The sequence below is a fragment of the Bos mutus genome, chromosome 18 (assembly GCF_027580195.1).
Source record: "Bos mutus isolate GX-2022 chromosome 18, NWIPB_WYAK_1.1, whole genome shotgun sequence".
In the NCBI taxonomy this organism is placed as follows: Eukaryota; Metazoa; Chordata; class Mammalia; order Artiodactyla; family Bovidae; genus Bos; species Bos mutus.
Genome location: NC_091634.1, coordinates 282,995 through 304,851, shown reverse-complemented (window position 1 = coordinate 304,851; position 21,857 = coordinate 282,995). Strand labels below are relative to the sequence as shown.

At 48.9% G+C, this 21,857-nt stretch overlaps 1 protein-coding gene across 4 annotated transcripts; it reads right to left on the bottom strand.

Moving 5' to 3' along the window:
* Window positions 1-6,164: 6,164 nt before the first annotated feature.
* On the bottom strand, window positions 6,165-19,883 carry ZNF329 (zinc finger protein 329). Of its 4 annotated transcripts, XM_070386920.1 has the most exons (4): window positions 19,577-19,846; window positions 17,150-17,297; window positions 16,366-16,496; window positions 6,165-8,754 (listed from the first exon to the last, which is right to left on the bottom strand). In XM_070386920.1, the coding sequence occupies exon 4, from the start codon at window positions 8,732-8,734 to the stop codon at window positions 7,121-7,123; it is 1,614 nt and encodes a 537-aa protein (XP_070243021.1). In that variant the 5' UTR covers window positions 8,735-8,754; window positions 16,366-16,496; window positions 17,150-17,297; window positions 19,577-19,846; the 3' UTR covers window positions 6,165-7,120. The 4 variants fall into 4 exon arrangements, with proteins under 4 accessions (XP_070243021.1, XP_070243022.1, XP_070243020.1 ...); XM_070386921.1 differs by lacking the exon at window positions 17,150-17,297 and having other exon boundaries at window positions 19,806-19,883; XM_070386919.1 differs by lacking the exon at window positions 17,150-17,297.
* Window positions 19,884-21,857: the final 1,974 nt, after the last annotated feature.

Here is a 21,857-nt window from a genome sequence, read left to right as displayed (position 1 = left end):
GCCCTGTGCATTGGAATCTCAGAGTCTTAATCACTGGACGACCAGGGAAGTCACTCCTCACTAACTCTTTGGAAAAATCATCATGTCTTTACATTTCAAGAAACACAAGTGTCAAAGTAAGTCTTAAGCAATGGGGCTGTTTGTGTTCCAAGTATTTGCACTGATTGACACTGATTTACAAAGCTCATCAACTCAGGCAATTATGGGGGCATGTATTAGTCTGCTTGGGCTGCCATAACAAACAGGTCAGCTGGCTTAAACAACAGAAATTTATTGCTGGAAGCTGGAAGTCCAAGTTATGGAGTTACAGAGTTACAGAGGCTGAAAGTCCAAGATCAAGGTGCTGTCAGGGTTGGTTTCTGGTGAGACCGTTTTCTCTAACTTCCTCTGTGCACACTTGGCAAGAGAGAGTAATCTTTGCTTTTTCTTCTACTTCTTGTGAGGCCACCAGTCCTATGGAAGTAGGCCCCACCTGCATGACCTCATTTAACCTTAATTATCTCCCTAAAGGCCCTACCTCTAAATTATGGGTTAGGGCTTCAACACATGAACTGGGGAGGGGGAGCATGGCAGCACATGACTCATCCATAACAGAAGGTAGTTAAGCACATTGGAATTCATTCCCATCTTGCCAGGTTGCCTTTTATGTGATTTTACCTCCCCCGTCCCTTTGAACATAGGCACCCTCTGACACAACAGGCTTCCCTGGTGGCTCAGTGGTAAAGAATCTGCCTGCCAATGCAGGAAACACAGGTTCAATCCCTGAGTTGGGAAGAACCCCTGGAGAAGGAAATGGCAAGCCACTCCAGTATTCTTGCTGGGAAATCCCATGGACAAAGGAGCCTGGTGGGCTACAGTCCACGGGGTTTGCAGAGTCAGACATGACTTAGGGACTAAACAAACTCTGACACTCCGTGTGAACCCACTGACACTCAAACAGCAGCAACAACTACAAGACAGGGATGTGAATGAGGCAATAAATCCTTGATTATATGAAGCCCCTGTGATTTGGGCATGATTACAACAGAACTATGGTGCTGGAGAAGACTCCTGAGAGTCCCTTGGACAGAAAGATCAAACCAGTCAATCCTAAAGGAAATCAACCCTGAATATACATTGGAAGGTTGATGTTGAAGCTGAATCCCTAATATTTTGGCCACCTGATGTGAAGAGCTGACTCACTGAAAAAGACCCTGATGCTGGGAAAGATTGAAGGCAGGACAAAGGGGTGACAGAGGATGAGATGGTTGGGTGGCATCACCGACTCAATGGACATGAGTTTGAGCCAACTCTGGGAGCTAGTGAAGGACAGACAGGCCTGGCATGCTGGTGTCCGTGGGGTTGCAAAGAGTCAGACGTGACTTAGCAACTGAACAACAGACTTCCTGCCCCAAAACTGACAGAAATAGGCAATGGTATCTATAGAAAGCAGTTAAGTTTATCTCAGGCAAAAAAAAAAAGAACAATGCTACAATCTGAGACTAAAGGCAGAAATCAAAAGATCACCTTATGCAGCCCAAGGAGTTAAGTTCCCCTTGTTCATGCAGACAGAGCTCATCAGCCTTTACTTGTGTTTTCGTTTTTTTTAAATCACAATCCTCCCCACTCCCTACCAAGTAAAATACACATTTTACATGGCATCCAGTTTTCATATTTAGATATATGGCTGAAAAGTTTCATAAAACAGTATTTGCCTTTACTATATTATGAATTTTGACTTTTTTATTCTATGTCATTACTTTGTAATGTTGGTGGTCACCTGCTGGTTTGATTTCACAACTCACTAATGAGCTGAAACATGGTTTGAAAACACTCCATTACTAGGCTCTGAGTGTTTTTGTGATCTTTATAAGCCACTCCATACCTATAAAGACATGTGAGTTAAACTAAAATAGTATGCTACTGAGTATTCAGACGTGAATGTGACATGACGTGCTTATGAAAAGGCCAAAACAGCTGGCAAGATTTCTGCTTGAACAACAGCCTTCAGAAGTTCTACCAAGAGGAACAGAAACAAGGCTGACTTGGAGAAAGAGCTGGCAGATGACGCACTTTAAGGCAATTATACACTTTGCACAGAGACCAATGTTCCAATGTGTGGGTGGTGCTGAAGTGGGCATAGAAGAAAGCAGAGTCCGTTCATTCTTGACGGCTTGTGTTCAAGGGTCAGCCCTCTTTAGCTCTGTTTGCAAGATGAGGGCTTCCTCGCAGCCCTTCCAGGGTTCTACCTGCTTTAGCCACGTTAGCTCATTTAGAAAATGGGCGGACTTACACCCACACAGACACCACAGGAAACCACAGAAGGGTTTGGAAGGAACCTGATGTGTGATTCGGAACATTCAGGCAGGCAGCTGTCCTCCCGTGCCCGCATGTACAGCAAAGTGGCTCATCTCTGCCTCAGAGTGAACAGGGCAAACGTCAACTTCCACGTGTTCTGGGACCTGCCAAGCCTCTGCTGGTCCGGGCTCCACGTGCAGCCTGGTGAGGCCCAGGGCCCTCTCAGAAGCACAGACTCCTTCTCATGGTCTCCTGGTGCCCGGCCAGGGCCAGGCTGAAGTGGAAGTTTCCAGCAGCCCTGCTCACCTAGAGCTTCCTGCTGTGGCTCTTGAGATGATCCGTGAAATGGCAGGTCCCCCCCGCCAGGTCTCCCCACAGGGCCTGCAGGCCCCTGGCTTCCCTTGGGACCCCCGACCCCCACCCAAGTTCACATACTGCAGGGCAGCAGACGGCTTGAAGTGCCCTGGTCCTGCCTGGCCACAGCAGGCACCTTCTTCGTGTGGCATTGCTGGCGGCTGCTCCTGCTGGAGACACCCTGGGGCCCTGCCCACCCACACCCTCCGCGTGAGGCCTGTTTCTTCCCCAGTCTTGCTGCGGGGTGCCTGGGGTGACAGGCAGTAGGGCTCTCCCCAGCTATGCCGCTCTCCTGGCTGGCTCCTGGATGACTGACAGCTGCGGGCTATGGTGAGAAGGCCTGGTACCCCTCCCGAGGACCCATAAACTTCTGCAGCTGGCTTTCATCCCACATGGCAGTGCCCCCAAGGAGCAAATGAGAAGTTCTCTCGTGAACGTCTCACATGCTGTCTTTGCTTTCCCGCCGCTTCCTGCTGCCTGAAACAAGGTCACGTGAATGGACCTGACTCATGGGGCTCAGAGAAGGAGATGGCTACGGGAGCAGGTATGGGTGAGGATGGAGGGTCTGGGCAAGTAGGGAGGAGTGGGCAAGGGCATGCCATCATCGACGAACTGAGGGAGCTGTGGACTCAGGCAGGATCAGTTGCTGAGGGCCATGGCGCGGGACAGGGTGGTCCCCAGTCTGCTTTCCCATCTCTGAGTCCCTGAGCTCGTGGCTGCCTGAAAGACCCTCGCTCCCCGCCCACCATATCGCTGAAGCGGCCACATGATTCAGCGCTGCCCCAAAAGCACAAGTGCAAGGGCTCCTACTGCCGTGAGAGCCGGGCCAGTCAGCCCGGACTGCGAGCTGACGCTGGCAGTGGGCTGTCTGAGCTGGGACTGTCACCAGGAGGGCCAGACGCACCCACGTTGTAACTAGTGTTACGCTGGAGGCCCCAACGATGCCCGTCTCCTGTGATTCATGCCCTTGGGTACACCCCCTGCTACGCCCGAGCCCACCCCCTACACACACACACACGCACACACACACACACACACGTACAGTGGCTTGGCCACGTGACCTATATAGCCTACCGGACATTAGCACACATGATGCAAAGGCTTGATAAGCACCCGTACAACAGTACTTGCTGTGTTGGTCGCTCAGTCCTGTCCGACTCTTTGTGATCCTGTAGACTGTAGCCCAACAGGCTCTTCTGCCCATGCGATTATTCAGGCAAGAACACTGACGGGGCTGCCATGTCACAGTGCCTACCCTCCTAGAGTGCTCCCTCCTGAACCCAGCTGCCTGCCACACCGTGAGGCAGTGAAGCAACATGAACAAGAACCCAGGCCGACAGCTTCAGCTGAGCTCTGTGCCAAGGGCCAATGCCAACTGCCAGGGGGTGAGTGAGGCCACCCAGGACACGCCAGCCTGACTCAAGCCTCCAAGTGACACAGCCCAGCAGAAGGGCTGCCCGGCTGACCCAGTCAGTCCACAGAAGGATAGTACCCAACACTGCTGTCCTTAAGTGACTACGCTTTGGGGTGGTTTTAGTACACGGCAGGAGATCACTGCAGCGGCCAACGTTTGGGAAGGACAGGTGGTGGGCGGATGAGTGAGGTCAAAGTGGAGATCTCTACCGAGGACCTTGGGAAACGTGTTCAATGTCAAATACATTTAGCATGTCTTTAAAACAGGGTGGGGTCTCAACTGAAGACCCCGTGGGGTCAGGATTCCTGAGACCAGCAGGGAGGGGGAGGGTGAGCAGGGATGCTGCAGAGGCAGGTCTCGCCCACAGCGGTGGTGTCTGAGGATCTTTCTCCAGCGGGGCTGCGCTGGTCCCCACCCCGCCCTCCCCTGTACGAAGGTACCTCTGGAGACTGCAGCTCCTGAAACAGCGGTGCAGCCACAACTGAGGCTCCTGATCCAGAGAGGCCGGCCCCTCCGCGTCAGGCCCACAGTGAGATGCTTGGGGAGCACCGCCCTGGTTCTACCCAGGGGCCCCGTTTCCCGGCCCGGCCCAGGGCTCCGCGGCCGCAGCTTGCCGACCTTCTTGGGGCCAGGCCCGTCCTGGGCACGCAGGGTGCTGCACGGCACCCCAGCCTCTCACTTTTAGATGCCAGGATGGACACCCGAAGTGGCCCCCAGACACTGCCCACCACCTGCGCTGAGGACCAGTCCTTTAGTCCCCAGAGGCTCTTCTGTCCCTCCACCACCGCACACGGGCTCCGCGCCTGCGCTCAGGGTGGCAGGGCCACAACAGGGCAGACAGACATCGACAAAAGCCAGGCAGGAGATGAGATCGGGAGTCCTGGCTGGTGGGATCGGGAAGCCAAGGAAGGCACACGCAGCAGGAAGGGTGAGGAGGGGAGCAAGAGCACACTGGGCATGGCCAGAGGGGCAGAGAGGAGGCTGCAGTGGCCACAGTGGGTTGGGGGGCAGCGTGTGGTCAGGGGCCACTTGGCAGGACCTCCCAGGAGGCGATGGGAGGGCTTGCGTCAGAGCCCCTCCCCGATCTCGGGGAGCTCCAATTCCCCCACCTCCAGCCTCAGCTCAGGACCAAGCTCATCCCCATTTCCCGGGGAGGTGGAGGCCTGGGTACCCACCCTGCTCCTCCTCTGGCCTCCCTGGGGCGGCTGGGGGTGCACTGATGATGGGGGGAGATGCTGACAAGCCAGGGTGGACGGGCCTGGGAGCGGCCAGGAGAGGGCCCTCCGGCTTCCACTCGGCCTCTGTGAGCTCGGCCTCTCTGATCTCCTCCACGACGTACCTCTGTTCCAGAAGAACAGGGTCTGGAGCCGGAGAGGCTGGGAGAAGGCGAAGTTGAGGACCTTGGATCTCACGGCTTTGTTGTTCAGTCGCCAAGTTGTGTCCGACTCTTTGTGACCCCATGGACTGCAGCTCGCCAGGCCTCCCTGTCCATCACCATCTCCCAGAGCTTGCTCAAACTCATGTCCATTGAGTCGGTGACGCCATCCAACCATCTCATCCTCTGTCGTCCCCTCCTCCTCCTGCCCTCAATCTTTCCCAGCACCAGGGGCTTTTCCAATGAGTCAGCTCTTTTACTACAAACCTAGCAGCTTAATATAATGCAGATTTATCATCTCACAGCCCTAATTACTTCAGTGGCCTCCCCCTACAGGAACCACCCGGGGCTCTGAGGCCACCCTGACCAGTGGCAGCAGGCCACAGTCAGTGCTGCTCAGCCTAGGAGGGAGGCCCCAGGTCCTCCTGGACCTCTCTGTGGCCTGCTCCTCCCATCCTCCACGGGAACACCCTCTCATCATCCAGATTCTGGAGAGAGAAATTATCCTCATGCCCAGAACAGATTCTGCCTGGACACTCCCGTCCATGGGGGGCAGGGTTTCCCCTGGATACCCCTCCTCCATTCCCCCATCCATTCTTACATAAACTGCCCTGAGACCCTGACCCAGGCACTTCTGGTCTGAAAAAGGTCCAAAAAAACCCCCACCTTTTCACTCCTCAACAAATTATTGAAACAACAACACATGATTTGTGATGGAGGAAAAGTCACACACAGTCAACAGTCCCTTAGAAAAACCACGTTTATTTCTCTGTGATCAACTTCCAACCTACATCTGTATGTGTGCGTGCCTTTACATGGCTGCAGCAACGCAAATCTCTTTTATGCTCAGTTGCTAGCCATATTGTAAGTATTTTCAATACAACAACAAAATCTTTATCATTATGATTCAGCACGGCTGCACAAGTCCTGTGTCCCAGATGAACAATGCAGGGTGACAACACAAACACGACAACTCAGTGTTTTCTGTTTGCTTGGCTCAGCAACTAAAGCGATGCCTCGCGTTTCTCAGCAGCAGCCCCTTCCCTCTTGGAGGAATCCACTCAGTCTCCTCTTAGAAGAAACGTCATTGTTCATTCACAAGCAACTTCCTCACCCATCTGCCCCTGCTGAAACGAGTCCACAGCACCTGGCAGGACAGCAACATGGGAATCCACTCAAACAGTGATCTCCTGTAACTCTGCAGTCGTTGCAGGGTGTAGCAGTGTGTAGGCTTTTGCTGATACAGATAAAGCACGTAAGGGCCCCAGCCAGAAGTCTCCCTCACTGGGCTCTAGTAGGAGTCTGCCTACTGACTGGGAGGCAAACTCCCTGTCAAGGACTCCTCACTCTGATTACAGAAGAGCCTTGCGGTCCCAGGATTCCGACGTTCGGGCGGGTGGCTTCTCCAGGGGAGCGCAGGCTTTACTCCAGCGTGTGCGTCGTCACGTATGTGCACCGTCACACGTGGTACAGGCGGGCCCATCCATGACGACTCCACCGTGTCTATCACCGTCCTGTATTCTCCTCAGGAGTTCCCGAACCTACAGCCCAAACAGTGCGGCTCAGGAACACCTCACATCGGTCGGTTCACTGCAGGGCTCAGAGAAGTGCCTTCCCCTGCCAGGGAGGAGCCACCCCTGGAGACCCTCCTCGCACACGAAGGTGTCTGAGAGCCAGTCGGGAGAGTGCGGCCCATTTCACTAAACGCCCACGGGCTGCTCGCCGGGGTGTGAGCGCTGGTGTCGGGCGAGGGCGGAGCCTCTCCGGAATGTCTTCCCACACTGCGGACAGTGGCCGGGGCCCTCCCTGCTGTGGAGTCTCTGGTGCACCGCCAGGTGAGAGTTCTGCCGGAAGGACTTGCCGCACTCTGGGCACCGGTATGGCGTCTCCCTGGTGTGGATCCTCCTGTGCTTGGTCAGACAGGAGCTGTCCCTGAAGGCCCGGCCGCACTGATTACACTCGTAGGGCTTCTCGCCGGTGTGAGTCCTCTGGTGCCGGATGAGGCCAGCGATGTTCCGGAACAGCTTCTGGCACTGGTCGCAGCCGTAGGGCTTCTCGCCAGTGTGAATCCTCTGGTGCCGGATGAGGTACGCGCTCTCGATGAAAGTCTTCCCGCACTCTTTGCACTCGAAGGGCTTCTCCCCCGAGTGAATCTTTTGATGCACGATGAGGTGGGAATTGCGGTTGAAGGACTTCCCGCATTCTGTGCACTCAAAGGGCTTCTCTCCAGTGTGAGTCCTCTCGTGCTGGGTGAGGTATGAGCCGTCTCGGAAGGCCTTCCCACATCTGCTGCATTCATAGGGCTTCTCGCCAGTGTGGATCCTGAGGTGCACGGTGAGGTGGGAGATGTCTGTAAAAGGCTTCCCACACTCGTTACAGCGGTATGGCTTCTCCCCCGTGTGAGTCCTCTGATGGAGGATCAGGGACGAATTTCGGTTGAAGGTTTTCCCACATTCTGGACACTCATAAGGTTTCTCCCCGGTGTGAATTCTCTGGTGTTGTGTCAGAGCTGACCCGTCACTGAAGGCCTTCCCGCATTTACTGCACTTGTAGGGCTTCTCTCCTGTATGGATTCTTTGGTGCACAATTAGGTTGTAGTTCTTGCTGAAGGACTTTCCACACTCATTACAAGTGTAAGGCTTCTCCCCAGTGTGAGTTCGGTGATGCAAGACAAGAGAAGAGTTTCGCTTGAAGCACTTGCCGCACTCGGCACATTTATACTTCTCTCCAGGGCTGCTCCTCCTGCTTTCACTAAGAGATGGACTCAGGGTAAAAAGGCCCCCAAAGTCCTCGCCTTCATACAGTCTCTTCCCTCGTGTCACGGTTTTCTGTTGGCCAAGGGGGGTAAAGTGGCTGAGAGGCCTAACGCTGTCAGGGCATCTGTAAGGCGCCTCCCGGGTCTGAGTTCTTCCACACTGAGTCACTTCCACGTAATGGCCGCAGGCTTTCCCACAGGAGTCCCTGCCACCCGCTCTCTTAGCTGTGTAGCTCTTCTGACCATTATGTGAAGCTGGGTCACAATCCAGACTTTTAACATCTGAGCCACCTACACGGAAACCGTTTGTCGCAGGAACTCTCTGACCTTGTGGAAGATCTGCGCTCACGCTTAAATGCTTCCTAAACCCAGGATGTTCAGGAGCTGCCTCCCGGGCTCCTGGCTCCTCCTGAGTTAAGGCTGATCGCCTCGAACGTCCCTCTGGGTTCTCAGAGTCCCAGCTGGCCCCTGGAGTGGAAAGGCGAGGAGCCTCTCTCGTGAATGCCTCCATCTCCACGTCGCAGGACAGTCCTTCCTCAGGCACATTCCAAGCTGTCATTTTCAATCTTCTGTCCCGGGCTGGAAAGTAAAGAGTGAAAAAGACTTAAGTCCACGAAGCTGAGTCTAGAAGAGGAATGAAAAACGGTGACAGGCCAGGTGTGTGTTTGTGTCTTTTCACTTGTTTTCTTTTTGAAATTCATATATGAACAGTGAAAGTCAAGGATGGAGCCAAGAGCAAGTTCAAGAAGAACCATGTGGCATTTCCCTCTTCCCAGAGACCAGACAGGAGGAATGGTGCTGGGGGTGATGGTCACTAAGAGGACTAGTCTCAGACAAGGGAGACCAGGGGCCATGTCACCGCTCACACGGGAGCACCATCTCAGCCACTCTGTGCTTGTCCTCATGACCCCTCCCCACCAGTGGTCAGCACAGACTCCAGAGCAACACCCAACAATGGTCTTACATCAGCACTGAACAGGCAGTCCTCAACCACCTCTGTGGTCAGAGCTCTGCCTTTATGGACTGGACACAGCATGAGCCTACTTTCCTGAAACCTGACATTCCGAGATCTGTCATCAACCTCCCTGTAAAACTTCCAAGTCCACAAAGCAGTGGTTCTCAACCCCCAAAAGACACCAGGCACCATGTGGGGACAGTTCTGGTTGACACGACTGGGGAGCAGATGCTACTGGAAACTAGGGATGTTGCTGAACACCCTTGAAAACACAAGACAGCCCTTCACAACAGTGACCAGACCCGAAGGTCAACAGTGTTGCAACAGAAAAATCCTATTAGAGGAGGAAAAAATAAAGACAAACAAAAAATCCAGATTGATCCAGAAGAAGGTGGTAAGGGTAAAAGTTCAGAAAGGACACATTAGAATAGAAACTATAAAATAGGACATCACCAATAACAATAAATGTAAATGACTTTGATGGGTAAGATAAAGACACTGTGTCAGACTGCGTTAAAAAAATGTGTTTGTAACAGACACCAAAAGCAAAACAACACAGAAGACAAAACCAAAGGTTTGAGCAGACACATGCTCTCCAAACAGAGACTGTTGGTTCTTTGCTAACCAACAACAAACTTCAAAGATGACAACAGGGCTCTGTCACAGTCTACATTAACATTTTGCCTGCAAACACACAACAAGGTCAGCAAATATAACCATACTGGGTGGGTTCAACAGGCCTCCTTCCGAAATGGAAATACAGAAAGACTGAATACAGACGTGCGTGAGAATGTAATTAGTCAGCCTGGCCACACAGCTGCATGAAGGACCACTGCCAACAATCAGAGCCAAAGGCCTCCCACAAGTGGAACATACGCTACACTGGCCATAAACCCGGCCAAAGAGCGGGTTCAACAAAGGCCAGACCGCAGTCTTTTGACTACAGATGCAGTCAAGTTAAACACCAGTAACAGGAGATGTGGGGCCTGGGTGGGAGCAGGGCTTGGGGTAGACTGTGTATGTGCAGCTGAGTCCCTTCGCTGTTCACGTGAAGTTATTACACCACAACGCTGGTAATCAGCTATGCCCCAGTACAAAATAAAAAGTTTAAAGTTAAGGGAGAAAAAAAATACAGTAACACAATGAGCATCAAATACACAACAAAATAATTAAGTTTTTTAAAACGCTCTTTATTTGGAAGAGTGAAAACTTGTTTCTCAGTAATTCACAGATCAAATAGAAATCCTGATGAAAATTAGCAAGCACTGACTTAGAAAACAGAGAACAGAACCACCGATGATGATGACACAGCTCAAAACACGTGGCAAAGGAAGATGCAGCTAAAGTAGTTCCTCGGCAGAAGATGTTGGTCTTTAATGCTGGGCGTCTGGGGAGAGGGCTGAGCTGGGTTTTTTTATTTGTTTGTTTGTGGCCGAGCTGCACTGCTTGCACGGAGAAGGCAATGGCAGCCCATTCCAGTACTCTTGCCTGGAAAATCCCATGGACGGAGGGGCCTGGTGGGCTGCAGTCCATGGGGTCGCTAAGAGTTGGACACGACTGAGCGACTTCACTTTCACTTTTCACTTTCATGCATTGGAGAAGGCAATGGCAACCCACTCCAGTGTTCTTGCCTGGAGAATCCCAGGGACGGGGGAGCCTGGTGGCTGCCATCTATGGGGTCGCACAGAGTCGGACATGACTGAAGCGACTGAGCAGCAGCAGCAGCAGCACTGCTTGTGGATCTTAGCTCCCCAACCAGGGACTGCACCTGTGCCCTCAGCAATGACGCACAGAGTCCTAATCACCAGACCTGCAAAGAGACTGCACCTGTGCCCTCAGCAATGACGCGCAGAGTCCTAATCACCAGACCTGCAAAGAGACTGCACCTGTGCCCTCAGCAATGACGCGCAGAGTCCTAATCACCAGACCTGCAAAGAGACTGCACCTGCGCCCTCAGCAATGACGTGCAGAGTCCTAATCACCAGACCTGCAAAGAGACTGCACCTGCGCCCTCAGCAATGACGCGCAGTCCTAATCACCAGACCTGCAAAGAGACTGCACCTGCGCCCTCAGCAATGAAGCGCAGAGTCCTAATCACCAGACCTGCAAAGAGACTGCACCTGTGCCCTCAGCAATGAAGCGCAGAGTCCTAATCACCAGAGTCCAAAGAACTGCACCAGACCTCAGCAATGAAGCGCAGAGTCCTAATCACCAGACCTGCCTGCACCTGTGCCCTCAGCAATGAAGCACAGAGTCCTAATCACCAGACCTGCAAAGAGACTGCACCTGTGCCCTCAGCAATGAAGCGCAGAGTCCTAATCACCAGACCTGCAAAGAGACTGCACCTGTGCCCTCAGCAATGAAGCGCAGAGTCCTAATCACCAGACCTGCAAAGAGACTGCACCTGTGCCCTCAGCAATGAAGCGCAGAGTCCTAATCACCAGACCTGCAAAGAATTCCCCAATGCTTGTATTTTAAAGAGAAGGCTGAAAGGTAGTGAGATCATTGTTCAAATTTAAGAAGCTACACAGGAAACCAACAGAAGGTGGTAAGAAGGAGATAATAAAGGTAAAGGCAAAAATTACAGAAGCCAAAAACAAGGAAACATCCAAGAATATGAAGAAAACCAAAAGTCTGTTACATGAAACAACTAATGAAATCATTTTTGACAAGAATAATCATTAAAAAATAAGAAGGCATACAAGGTGATATTCAGCTTTAATTAAGGGGGATTTAATTAAGAAAGAGAAGAAAGTTATCAAAATGGCAACGTTGGATTTATCCCAGGAAAGCAAGGACTATGAAATATTAGAATATCTACTGATACGATTCCCCACATTTTCAGATCAACATAGAAGACACCCCCTACACCCAAGAGGAGAGTGAAAAAGTTGGCTTAAAGCTTAACATTCAGAAAACTAAGATCATGGCATCCGGTCCCATCACTTCATGGCAATTAGATAGGGAAACAGTGGCTGACTTTATTTTTGGGGGCTCCAAAATCACTTCAGATGGTGATTGCACCCATGAAATTAAAAGATGCTTACTCCTTGGAAGAAAAGTTATGATCAACCTAGACGGCATATTAAAAAGCAGAGACATTACTTGGTCAACAAAGGTCCGTCTAGTCAAGGCTATGGTTTTTCCAGCAGTCATGTATGGATGTGAGAGTTGGACTATAAAGAAAGCTGAATGCCAAAGAATTGATGCTTAGAACTGTGGTGTTGGAGAAGACTCTTGAGAGTCCCTTGGACTGCAAGGAGATCCAACCAGTCCATCCTAAAGGAAATCAGTTCTGAGTGTTCATTGGAAGGACTGATGCTGAAGCTGAAACTCCAATATTTTGGCCACCTGATGTGAAGTGCTGACTCATTTGAAAAGACCCTGATGTTGGGAAAGATTGAAGGCAGGAGGAGAAGGGGACGACAGAGGATGAGATGGTTAGATGGCATCACCGACTCAATGGACATGAGTTTGGGTAAACTCCAGGAGCTGGTGATGGACAGGGAGGCCTGGTGTGCTGTGGTTCATGGGGTTGCAAAGAGCTGGACACAACCGAGGGACTGAACTGAACTGATATGATTCCCCACATTTTCAGATCAACACAGAAGACACTCCCTACACCCCATCTCAATAAATTCAGAAAGTAATCTGAACAAATCTCACCCAGACTCATGATCAAAATGCTCTCAGATTAAAGCAACAGACCCCTTTACCGTACATCAATAAACTGATAAAGTATTTTAAGGCTGCATGTTTCCAAATTGGCCTTCTGATTAGACTGGAGCCTGGGCGTCCTACAGCTGTCCTGTGGAAACAAGAGATGGAGAGCATCTCCCTACATGTGTGAAGGGGAGGATGAGTGTGTGCACTTAAAAGAAAGAGGTAAGTCAGATATGTAAGTCATCATATATAAGATGATACCACTTAGTGAAACTTTTGACACACAAAATATTCTCGAAGTAAAAATATTAAAATGCCCTGGCAACATGCCTAACAAAGCTGTGATCATGACTGTTTTGGAAGTGTGGAAGGCAACAGGCCTTGAGGAGCAAAAGCAGTGTCCATTTTATCTATAATAAATACTTCTTTTATTGAAATGAGATTTACATATCTCTAAGCAAGTAAAAAGACAAGCTACCAAATCAGAGGAAATATTTACAATGCATGAATCTGATAAAGGACTTGTAGAAGGTATTAAAAAAATTCTGATAGCCCAATAATAACAGGACAACCCAAATTTTTTAAATAGGCAAAGGATCTGAATGGATATTTCTCCAAAGACGACCAACAGATGGCCAGTAAGCACATGAAAAGATGCTCAACATGACTGGTCATTAGGGAAATGCTAATTAAAACCACAGTGAGATGCCACTTTACACCTACCAGTGTGGCCAATATTAAAAGAAAAACAGACAATAACTGGGAGTTCCCTGGCAGTTCAGTGGTTAGGACTCAGTGCTTTAACTGCCATGGGCCTGGGTTCAATCCCTGAGGTGGTGGGAAGTGCCCTGGTGGTTACTGCAAACTGAACAAATTATCTCAAGTATATAGGAGGACATTAGAACAGACTTCAGGGCAACAGTATTAAATTAGGGTAATTAATGAAGGAACTGAACTGAATTTCATTAATTAAGGTTGTTTTTAAAATCTATTATTACCCTCATACATATCTGTGTATTGCTATTTTTGGCAGTACAATGATATAAAAATTATGTGGTAAAAAATTCATCCTCATGCTCTTCACAAATGTGGGGAGTTCTCTGTTTCCTTCACACACATACACTCTTCCTCTGACCTGACCTCAGATATTCACAACCACTTCTCTGGAGCCCCAGCATGACTAATTTCCCCTAGGCTTCTCTTCCCCATGGCCACCAAATAAGGTGGTCTTAAAGGTTTTTTACACTGAATGCTGCCCCAGCACATGCTGAGACTTCAGCTCTGTCTGGAGAACTGTTTTCTGCAATAAATCATCCTGATGTTGCTGCAGGCCACAGCAGAGGGGGTGATGGATCCCACACCTGTCACCCCAGATCACCCAAACAGCCTGGGTTGCCCCAACTGAGTTAAGTGCTTAGGACCCGCTTCCACCAAGGCGCGTTCTTCCGTCCCTATGTAACACACCTGGTCTGGACCCACCCACAACATTCAGGTTCCAGCAGGAACCAGTCGCACCTCCCCTCATTCAGTTTCACTGAGGACAGTGAGTTCTGACTGTCCTATTTCTCTTAATCCAAACCTATAATCTCCCAGCTGAGCGCCGAAGAATTGATGCTTTTGAACTGTGGTGTTGGAGAAGACTCCTGAGAGTCCCTTGGGCTGCAAGGAAATCCAACCAGTCCATTCTAAAGGAGATCGGTCCTGGATGTTCTTTGGAAGGACTGATGCTAAAGCTGAAACTCCAGTCCTTGGCCACCTCATGTGAAGAGTTGACTCATTGGAAAAGACTCTGATGCTCGGAGGGATTGGGGGCAGGAGGAGAAGGGGATGATAGAGGATGAGATGGCTGGATGGCATCACCGACTCGATGGATGTGAGTTTGAGTGAACTCCGGGAGATGGTGATGGACAGGGAGGCCTGGCGTGCTGTGATTCATGGGGTCGCAAAGAGTTGGACGTGACTGAGCGACTGAACTGAACTGAACTGATAATCTCCAGCACCAGGTATCTTCCTATGTCTTTAGGTAGCTGTGCCAAGCACTTAAACACAGAAATACATTTTTAAATACAAACGCCTTTTATTGATTCTTTACATTTACTTTTTAAAATTATACGGATATTTAATATTATCCATAGAATTCTTTTCAGGATGGTAAAAGGCACATTGCAACTATTGATCTTAAAGAGTGAACATTACAGAAAAATTAACTCAAAATGCATCATAAGCATAAATATACAAGCTAAAACTACAAAACTCTTAAAAGAAAAACACAGGCATAAATCTTCAGAAACCTAAATATAACACCAAAAGCAAAGTGACACAGGAGATGAAATGGACTAATCAAAATTAAAACTGCTTGTGCTTCAAAGAATGTTACTAAGAAAGTTAAAAACACAATCCATGAGACTGGATCAAATATGTGAAAATCATATACCTGATAAGGCACTGGTATCCAGAATAAACTATACTTACAATTCAATAATAAAAAGATCAATAACCCATTTCATAAATGGGCAAAGGGTCCACATAGTGTTACAAAGAAGATAAACAAACAGCCAATAAGCACAATGAAAAGAAGCTTAATATCACTAACCACCAGTTCAGTTCAGTTCAGTTCAGTCGCTCAGTCATGTCCAACTCTTTGCAACCCCATAAATCACAGCACGCCAGGCCTCCCTGTCCATCATCAACTCCCGGAGTTTACCCAAACTCATGTCCATCGAGTCGGTGATGCCATCCAGCCATCTCATCCTCTGTCGTCCCCTTCTCCTCCTGCCCCCAATTCCTTCCACTAACTATCGGGAATTATAAATCAAAACCACATCGAGATACCATTTCACACCCCCGAGCTACAATTAGTTCCACTCCTAGGTTATCTAAGAGAAATGAAGACATATGTCCACAAAAAAAACCCCACAAAATTTGTATGTGAATGTTCACAGAAGCATTATTCTATGAAAGCAACGTAGATGGCTATCATCTGATGGATGGATAAAAAATTTAATATATTCATACAATGGAATATTATTCATCTATAAAAATGAACCAAGTACTAACACATGTTACCATGTGGATGAACCTAGAAAACACTGTTAAGTGAAAGACGCCAGAACAACAGATTACACATTGTATGACCATCAATGTGAAATGTCTAGAATAGGCAGATTCAGAGGCGGAAATCAGGGTAGTAATTGCCTAGGCCTGAGAGGAATAGAGCAAATGGGAAGTGAGAGCTAATGCTAATGCGCATTTCCTGTCAGAGGATGATGAAAATATTCTAAAACTGGTGTTGGTAATGGATGTACAACTTAGTGAATTTACCAGAAAGCACTGAACTGTGTATCTTAAGAGAGTGTATTATATGGTATGTGAATTATACTTTAACACAATTATTAAAGAAAAAAAAAAAGAAAAGCAGGTACTGAAACTGTTGGGAGTCAGAATTACTGGTCCAGACTCCACTTGGCATGTTTCTGGTACCTTGAAATTTAAAGCTTATGGAGAATTCCATACAATAGTGTAAAGTAAAAAATAAATAAAGTTTATGGAGAATTCCATTCCCAGGTACTCACCTCTGAAGGGCTCTTCCCCCAGTCTCTATGACCCTGCAGAAGAATTCATTTAATCCCGACGACTGGATGTTTAACATCAGCGGTTGCTAGACTGCAGCTGTCTGATGCCATCTGCATGGTTCTTGACATCTCTGTGGACCAAACATGGTAACGTTTACTTGCTCAAATGTTTACTTGTTCAAAGGATACCTTCTTTAACAAAAATAAACTGTTTGCCACTAATGTTAGCCCTGTCCTAATAAAGTTACCCATCTGATTACCAATTGTGATTAACAGTCTGACTTCATTTTTGATGACTAACTGCTGACAGCTTTCAACTCCCATCCTCATCACCACCTATTGCCCCTTCTCCTTCTGCAAACTAGGCAAACAAACAAGAAAGCCTGAAAAAGGAGAGAGAGAACCAAAGTGCTTTCTCCTTGCAGTTGGCAGGAAGTTCAAACCATCCAAGCCTCAATCAATGCAAGGCCACCATCATCCCAATTCCATTCTCCAATCACTATAAAAGCCCAAAGAAAGACTTCAATCATGGTCCAGTGAGTAGGACTCTGCACTTTCAAGGACCTGGAGTTCAATCCTTAATTGATCCCACAAGCTTCTCACTAATAAATAAATAAAGCCTAGCAAGTTTTTTTGTGGTCTCTCTTGATTTTTCTGGATCACTTTAGGAAGCCTGCCCTGCTCTCACAAAATAAGTCTCATCCTGTGAGTAACACACCTTTTATCTTCTTGGGTTGTCTGTAAAATGCACAAAAGAGTGTGTCTTTATGTGTTTGGGGCTTACCTGGTGGCTCAGACCTTAAAGAATCCACCTGCAATGACACAGACGTGGGTTCCATCTCTAGGCTGGGAAGATCCCCTGGAGGAGGGCATGGCAACCCACTCCAATATTCTTGCCTGGAGAATCGCCATAGACAGAGGACTCTGGCGGGCTACAGTCCACGGGGTTGCAAAGAGTCAGAAATGACCGAGGGACTAAGCACAGCACAGCACAATATGTGTGTTTGAGGCAGGGCGAAAAGAAAGGTAAGCTAATGAGGCAAAGTGTTAATAACTTGATAATCTGGATGGTTTTACAAGTGTTCATTGAACTATTCCTGCAACACTTCTGTAAGTGTAATACTTTTCAAAAAAAAAGTTGGGTAGGAGGAAGAGAAACAAGCAATAGAAGGGAGAAAAGTTACTGGCTGTGGGTTGAAAAAAACTAAAAAAGCCTGGTGTTCAAACATATTTTTACAAGCCCAAGTCCTTAAATTTTTTTTTAAATTGACAAAAGATACAGAAGTATGTCAAGGCTGTATATTGTCACCCTGTTTATTTAACTTATACGCAGAGTACATCATGTGAAATGTCGGGCTGGATGAAGCACAAGCTGGAATCAAGACTGCCAGGAGAAATATCAATAATCTCAGATACGAAAATGACACCACCCTTATGGCAGAAAGTGAAGAGGAACTAAAGAGCCTCTTGATGAAAGTGAAAGAGGAGAGTGAAAAAGCTGGCTTAAAACTCAACATTCAAGATACTAAGATCACAGCATCTGGTTCCATCACTTCATGGAAAATAGATGGGGAAACAATGGAAACAGTGACAGACTTAATTTTCTTGGGCTCCAAAATCACTGTGGACAGTGAGTGCAGCCATGAAATTAAAAGACGCTTGCTCCTTGAAAGAAAAGCTATGATCAACCTAGACAGCATATAAAAAGCAGAGACATTACTTTCCCGCAAAGGTCCATATAGTCAAAGCTATGGTTTTTCCAGTAGTCATGTATGGATACGAGAGCTGGACTATAAAGAAAGCTGAGCACTGAAGAACTGATGCTTTTGAACTGTGGTTTTGGAGAAGACTCTTGAGAGAGTCCCTTGGACTGCAAGGAGATCCAACCAGTCCATCCTGAAGGAAATCAGTACAGAGTATTCATTGGAAGGACTGACACTGAAGCTGAAGTTCCAATACTTTAGCCATCTGATGCAAAGAAATGACTCACTGGAAAAGACCCTTATGCTGGGAAAGATAGAGGGCAGGAGGAGAAGGGGACAACAGAGGCTGAAGTGGCTGGATGGTATTACTGACTCGATGGACATGAATTTGAGCAAGCTCCTGGAGTTGGTGATGGACAGGGAAGCCTGGTGTGCTGCAGGCCATGGGGTGGCAAAGAGTCAGACACGACTGACTGAACTGAAAGGATCTTTTGGGGTAATGGTAATTTGGACAAAAGTTTGAATTACATTTGTCACAACTCATCCAGTGGTGCATTTCACTGTAAGTCAGTTTTCCCTCAAAAATGTAAAGAGCAATACTGAACTCTAACTGATGTTAAGCACAGTGAGGTGTTTGAGGGGGTAAGTAATAATGATAATCTGTCATTTATTTTGAATGTATCCCCAAAAGATTTTTGAGCAAACTCAGGGAGACAGTGAAGGACAGGGAAGCCTGGTGCCATGTAGTCCATGGGGTCGCAGTCAGACACGACTTAGCAACTGCGCAACAACACAAAATGATTGGTGGATGGTTAAAGGGCGGACAAAGGGAACAAATACAGAGCATACAGCAAGCAGAGCAGGTGTTAATGGATTAGTATGGGGACGTACGAGTAACTCAACCTCACTATATGTAGAAAAACTTACCCTAACCTACTGGGTGAAGAAGAGCTAAGGAAAGGAACCACTAAACCAAGAAAGAGGACTTCCCTGGTGGCCCAGCGGCTAAGACTTCACTCTCCCCAAGCAGGGCGCTCAGGTGTGAGCCCTGGTCAGGGAACTAGATTCCACATGCCACAACTAAGACCCAGAGCAGCCAAACAAACAAATATTACAAAAAAAAAAAAAAAAAAATTCAAGGAAGAGGAAAGTGAAAAGGCCACTAACAGGTGGGGAAAAGCGGTTTTCACTGAGAACCCGCAAGACCCGATATTGCAGCTCTTAGGTGGTAAAATACAGGTGACCTGACACCTGCTGGTCCGCCGGGCGGTCGGAAACCGCACAGTCCGTGGGCGCGATGGGGCCACCTTGGCCAGACACCTACCGATGCCCACACCCGCTCGCCCGACACCTGGCAGGAGAAGGGCGGCAGACCTGGGGGTCGCCCAGCAGCCGGGCTCGGACACCTAGCAGGCAGGGGCAAAACGGTCCCTGCCGAAGGGCCGGCTGGCTCCTCACGAGCGCGGAACCGCCGGGCCATGCGATGGAAATGGCTAGGGCGTTCTCACCAGGAGAGGGGGCGTCCACACCCGCCGGGGGGCATCCTCACTTGCAGAAGGAGGGGGCGTCCTCACCCCCAGGAGAGGGGCATCTACATACACGCGGGCGTCCTCACTGCCGCCGGCCGACGCGTCGCTCTTGAGCCACTCGAGCCCAGCAGACAGCGCCCCCGCCACAGACACCCCACCCTCGAGGGGAAGCCGCGGCGCTAAAGAACGAGCGGCGCGGCGAACTCACCCCCGGTAGGTCGGCAACGCCGGCCACGGCGGCGGCCATGTTCCTGCGAATGAGCGTGCGCGCGGCGGGACCGGAAGTGCGCGTCCCGGGGCTCCGCGGACCCCGCCCGCCCCGCGTGCAGAACCGCGCCTTTCCCCTCCTACCCGCGCCAGGGCGGGCCCGCGACGGGTCCGGTCCCCGCTCCCTGGGCTGGGGTCGGCCCCAGGGTTCCGGGCTCCGTCTGCCCGCCCGGCGCCCAGCCTTCGCCTCTAGCCCGGGGCTTCAGAGAAGTGCATTGGGGCAGAGATGTCCTTTCGCCGCATCTACTAATTCAGTTATTTATGGCGATCAGTGTGGGTTCGCCGACATTTATTTTCGCCTACGGCTTTCATCCGAGGACATCATTATTGTGCAGCCCTATTTTTGTGTACTGCATCAGTTCAGTTCAGTCGCTCAGTCGTGTCCGACTCTTTGCGACCCCATGAATCGCAGCACGCCAGGCCTCCCTGTCCATCACCATCTCCCGGAGTTCACTCAGACTCACGTCCATCGAATCAGTGATGCCATCCAGCCATCTCATCCTCTATCGTCCCCTTCTCCTCCTGGCCCCAATCCCTCCCAGCATCAGAGTCTTTTCCAATGAGGCAACTCTTCGCATGAGGTGGCCAAAGTACTGGAGTTTCAGCTTTAGCATCATTCCTTCCAAACAACACCCAGGGCTGATCTCCTTTGTGTACTGCATAGATTGACGAAATAATTCTATGCCATCCCTTCTTTGTTGTTTTTAAGAAAAATATGTTCAAATTCAGATAAGGGCAACTCAGTATCAATTAACAGTACAGTTATTTACTTAGAAATCTAAACAGAAAAAAAAAAAAGAAATCTAAACAGAAGCTACACATTTTTGGATTTGATATGACAATTAGTTAAGGATTTTTTGATGGATTAGGACTGCGAATGAACGTATGTGTTGTGGAAAAATCACCATACAAAAATAATATAACAAGCAGTTAGAAAGTATGCTTTGAAAAGGTCGCAGTTTTGTGTATGTATATAAAACAATCCAAAAAGAAATCATTCATGTATATACAAAAAATAATAAGTTGCCATACTTCCAGCATGAATGTGTGTATGCGGGGGGTGGGGGGGTTGGTGATCCTCAGAGTAAGCCCAGGCAGGACATGTCTGGGAGGCCTAGGAGACCAGGCTCAATCCCTACACAGCCAAAGTCAAGGTTAAGGAAACAATTCTCAAAGAATCTCGCCCAATATTTATACCTTTTTGCCTTCATATTGGTGATCCTAGGGTTTTTTTTAATTGAAATACAATTTATTTACAATATTGCCTTAGTTTCAGGTGTGCATGCCTGCTGAGTCACTTCATTTGTGTTCGACTCTTTGCAACCCCATGGACTGTAGCTCGCCAGGCTCCTCTGTCCATGGGATTCTCTGAGCAAGAATACTGGAGTGGGTCACCATGCCCTCCTCCAGGGCATCTGACTCAGGGATCAAGATGATAGTTTACGGTGAACAATGTTGGATTCGTGATATCCGAAGATAAAGATTTAGCTTCGGGACCAGGGACCAGGCTTCAGACAGTCAGACTTCGTGTGGCAGAAGTTTTATTACCGTGAAGGACAGAGAAAGCTTCTGACGGAGACATCAGAAGGGGGATGAAGAGTGCCCGCTGGCTAGGCTTCCGGGTCTCCCGCATTGGCCGGCGGGTTCTTTACTACTGGCTCCATCTGGGACGCCCTTAGTTTCAGGTGAAAACCAAAGTGATTCGGTTATTTTTTTCAGATTCCTTCCCTCAATAGGTTATTATAAGATACTAACTATAGTTCCCTGTGCTATACAGTAGATCCTGTTGCTTATCTATTTTATACATTGTAGTTTGAATCTGCTAATCCCATATTCCTAAATCATCCCTGCCTCCCTCTCTTCCCCCTTTGGTAACCGTAAGTTTGGTGCCAAACCAAATGCCAGTGCTACCCTCAACTCCAACTCCTCTCACAGTACTGCCTGTCTGGGTTCCTAGCGTTTCCACTCTTTGCCTGGTGCAGGCCAAGTCTTC